At 46.0% G+C, this 3,549-nt stretch overlaps 1 protein-coding gene across 1 annotated transcript in view; it reads left to right on the top strand.

Annotated features, from left to right (window-relative positions):
• Positions 1-277: 277 nt before the first annotated feature.
• EPG5 (ectopic P-granules autophagy protein 5 homolog) overlaps positions 278-3,549 on the top strand; it is a gene marked incomplete at its 5' end in the record, with an annotated part of 79,441 nt that continues 76,169 nt past the window's right edge. The window contains 2 exons of the mRNA XM_029286342.1: positions 278-414; positions 2,418-2,525. Of these exons, the coding sequence (XP_029142175.1) occupies positions 278-414; positions 2,418-2,525 (245 nt within the window). The remainder of the gene's footprint in view (positions 415-2,417; positions 2,526-3,549) is intronic.

A 3,549-nucleotide genomic window follows, 5' to 3' on the forward strand; every position in this document is an offset into this window, starting at 1 on the left:
CCCCCTCCTCCTCCTCCTCCTCCTCCTCCTCCTCCTCCTCCTCTGCAGTCAGAGGATGTTGTTCAATTAGAAACGCCTTTGCCCCTTTTTCCTAGGCAATCAACCCTGCTCCTCTCCATCCAGAGCATCTTCCTTCTTTCTCAGTCTCCCTGTGGGAGAGTGTATAGGATGGGATCACGTTTGTGCACCAAGAATCCCGAACGCCAGCATCACCGTCAATTACGGTCTTTCCCATCTCCTCGGGGTCTTTCAAAGCCGTTTCCCCCTCTTTTGACAGCTCTCAAAACAGCGGCTTCCCCGTCTTCCGACTTGGGGCCCTTGAAAGACTGCATCAGTGTTCTCTTCAGCTTCACCCGTCGGGCGACTGAGGACCCACAGTTCCAGAGTGACGTTCTCTCGTGGCTTCGGAGGCTGGTGAGCAACCTCGTTTTATCGCCATCCAGGTCCCAATTCGAAGCCGGAGTAGAAGGGTGAATTTCAGGGAGTCCTGAGGCCTGGGTTAAGAGGAGCCTGTCCTTAATCTGGATTGGTTGTTTGGACTATGCATCCACTAGATCAGCCGTCTCCAACCTTGGCCACTTTAAGGCTTGTGGACTTCAACTCCCAGAATTCACCAGCCAGCTGGGGAATTCTGGGAGTTGAAGTCCACAAGTCTTAAAGTGGCCGAGGTTGGAGACCCTTGCTCTAGATCAGTGGTTCTCAACCTTTTTAATGCCGCGACCCCCAACCGGTCGTAAGTCGAGGACTAAACCAGTCGTAAGTCGAGGACTACCCAATTGGTCGTAAGTCGAGGACTTTCCCTGCCCGGGAGTGCCACACAGGCGTGGTTCCGCCCCCTGCGCCGGCCGAGGCGTAGCTGGCAAGCAGCAGAGACGGAGGAGGCCGACCACCAGCTGGCCCAGCCCAAGGGAGGTAAGGCACCCGCCAGAAAAGGGAAAAAAATGTTGGACAAAAAAAATGGCGGACAGCCTTGCTTGGCGACCCCCGTGAAATGGTCGATCGACCCCAAATGGGGTCGCGACCCATAGGTTGAGAACCGCTGCTCTAGATCAGGGGTCCCCAACCTGTGGGCTGTGGGCCGATAGTGGACCATGGCCTGCTGGCCACTGGGCTGCGGGACAGGCTGGCCAGTGTGCACTCACACCCTCATTTGCGCTAGCGCCGCAGGGTGCAAAAATGGGCCGACATTGCACCCCGGGGTGCGAAAATGGGCGCCTTGGGGTGTGAAAACAGGCCGCCGTCACACTTCAAGGCGCAAAAATGGACGCTGCTTCACCACAAGGTGCGGAAATGGGCCACCGCAGCGCCATGGGGCGGAAAAACAGAGCACCGCTGTGCCATGGGGTGGAAAAACCGGCTGCCGCGACGCTGCAACGTGCAAAAACAGCCGTCGTGGCGCCACAAGGCGCAGGAAGGAGGTGCTGCGCCACGCAAGAACAGGACAGGGCTAGCGAGTATCACGCGGGCGGCCTCGTGCATACGCGCACGCACGCATGTATAATGCTTCCCCCTCCCGTTTCCTCCGGTCCACCAACTGACAAAGGTTGGTGACCTCTGTTCTAGATAGATGTTTCCTAACCTCCGTGACTTGATGTGTGGACTTCAATTCCCCAAAACTCCGCAGCCGGGGAATTCTGCAAATTGAAGTCCACAAATCTTCAAGTCGCTGCAACCAGTAAACACTGCTCTGGCTGAAAGGGGGAACCAACTTTAGCAGGAGTGTTTGTGCTTTAAAAAAAAAACAACAACCCTAATTTTGTGTGTCAGGGACACAGATCCATAGGCACTAAGATGACAGTAGTCCAATAAGGCTTTTTTTTTTAAAGAGCAACCTCTGATGAATTTCTGGCATTGTAGTCCTTTTGGGGAGGGCTGGGCTTGCTTTGAGCACCTGAGAAAATCAAAGGCCTTGCATTGAATTTGACTTCCGCTGACTTCACGGGGACTTGTTCACCTGCTTTTCTCAACAGCTACGCAAAGGGGTCCCAAAGGTGCTTTTTCCAAAAAGGCAAGTGGAATTTCTGGGGTGTGTTTTTTTTCCCCCTCCTCTTGGAGAACATTTTGCTTCTCATCCAAGAAGCTTCTTCAGTTCTTGCAAAGAAAAAAAACACCAGAGAAAGTTCACTTGCCTTTTGGAAAGGGGGGGAAAAAAAGCATTTTTGGGATAATCACAAGCTGGATGATCGAGAAGCTCCACAGACCTATAGACAATTTTGGTTCCCACTGTCATTTTTGGGGTGTAGACTTAGTTGAGTCCATTGCTCTAGGAATGTCTGTTGGTCTCTCATCCTGGTATAAACCAGGCTCTTACCTTGCTTAGCTTCCAAGGTCAGATGAGGTTGCCCAATGCTGCTGCAGACTTTTAATAAACGGATAGCAACGGTGCTGGTATTGAACGTGATTTTCCTCCATTCCAGGTCGCCCTCTTGCAAAGAGTGGCTTCTCCAGGAGACCATCTTTTCCTCTTAAACCACATCCTCCGGTGTCCAGCCAGCGTCTGCGAGTGGGCTGCTCCATTTGTCCAGGTGCAGATGTTTGATTTACTCTGTAAGGGCCTCGGCTGTGGGTTGGTTTGTTTTTATGATGGAGAAAACCTTTGTGGTTGCTTGGGAGTCCAAATATTTATTATTATTATTATTATTATTATTATTATTATTATTATTATTGTTGTTGTTGTTGTTGTTGTTATTGATTTGTAACATTTTATTAGATTATTGAGTAAATAATAAGCCATTTGATTTTTCAGATACTCGTGAAATCTACCTGGACATAGATAGAAAAGTAATCTTTTTAATTTGAAGGGAAAAAAAAGTGTTTTGGTCAAGATAAATGTTTTGCATAGTACTCAATACAGTTGTATAATTACAAATTTCAGAATTCGGAAAATTCAGCATCTGTGACATTCGGCTTCAAGTTTGTGCTATTTTATTTTATTTTATTTTATTTTATTTTTATTTTATTATTTTATTTTATTTTATTTTATTTTTTTATTTTATTATTTTATATTTTATTTTATTATTTTATTTTATATTTTATTATTTTATTTTATTTTATTTTATTTTATATTTTACTAGCTGTACCCGGCCACGCATTGCTTTGGCTCAGTCTGGTTAAATGGAAAAGAAAGAAAAGAGAAAGCGCACATTTGTAATTGCTTTTACGTCCAACAGATGGCGCTGTTTTTCAAAAAAAGCATGTTTTTACCTGTCACAGGTGTGACATCTATATAATAGTAGGTATATAAAAACACGCGCGTATTCGAATGCAATGTTGTGTCAAAATTTCAAAGCAATCGGTGAAGAACTTTCGGAGATTTAAGATTTTGAACAAACGAACATTTACATTTTTATTTACCGTATATTCCGGCGTATAAGACGACTGGGCGTATAAGACGACCCCCAACTTTTCCAGTTAAAATATAGAGTTTGGGCTATACTCACCGTATAAGACTACCCCTGTTCCAACGCACACCAAATAAAAATTAAAAAACAGATTTGATTTCAATATGGTAATTTTAATTCAAATGCTTATGACATGCAGGTACTTAGC

This window comes from Protobothrops mucrosquamatus, unplaced genomic scaffold (genome assembly GCF_001527695.2).
Source record: "Protobothrops mucrosquamatus isolate PMUCROS unplaced genomic scaffold, P.Mucros_1.0 scaffold3365, whole genome shotgun sequence".
Classification (NCBI taxonomy): domain Eukaryota; kingdom Metazoa; phylum Chordata; class Lepidosauria; order Squamata; family Viperidae; genus Protobothrops; species Protobothrops mucrosquamatus.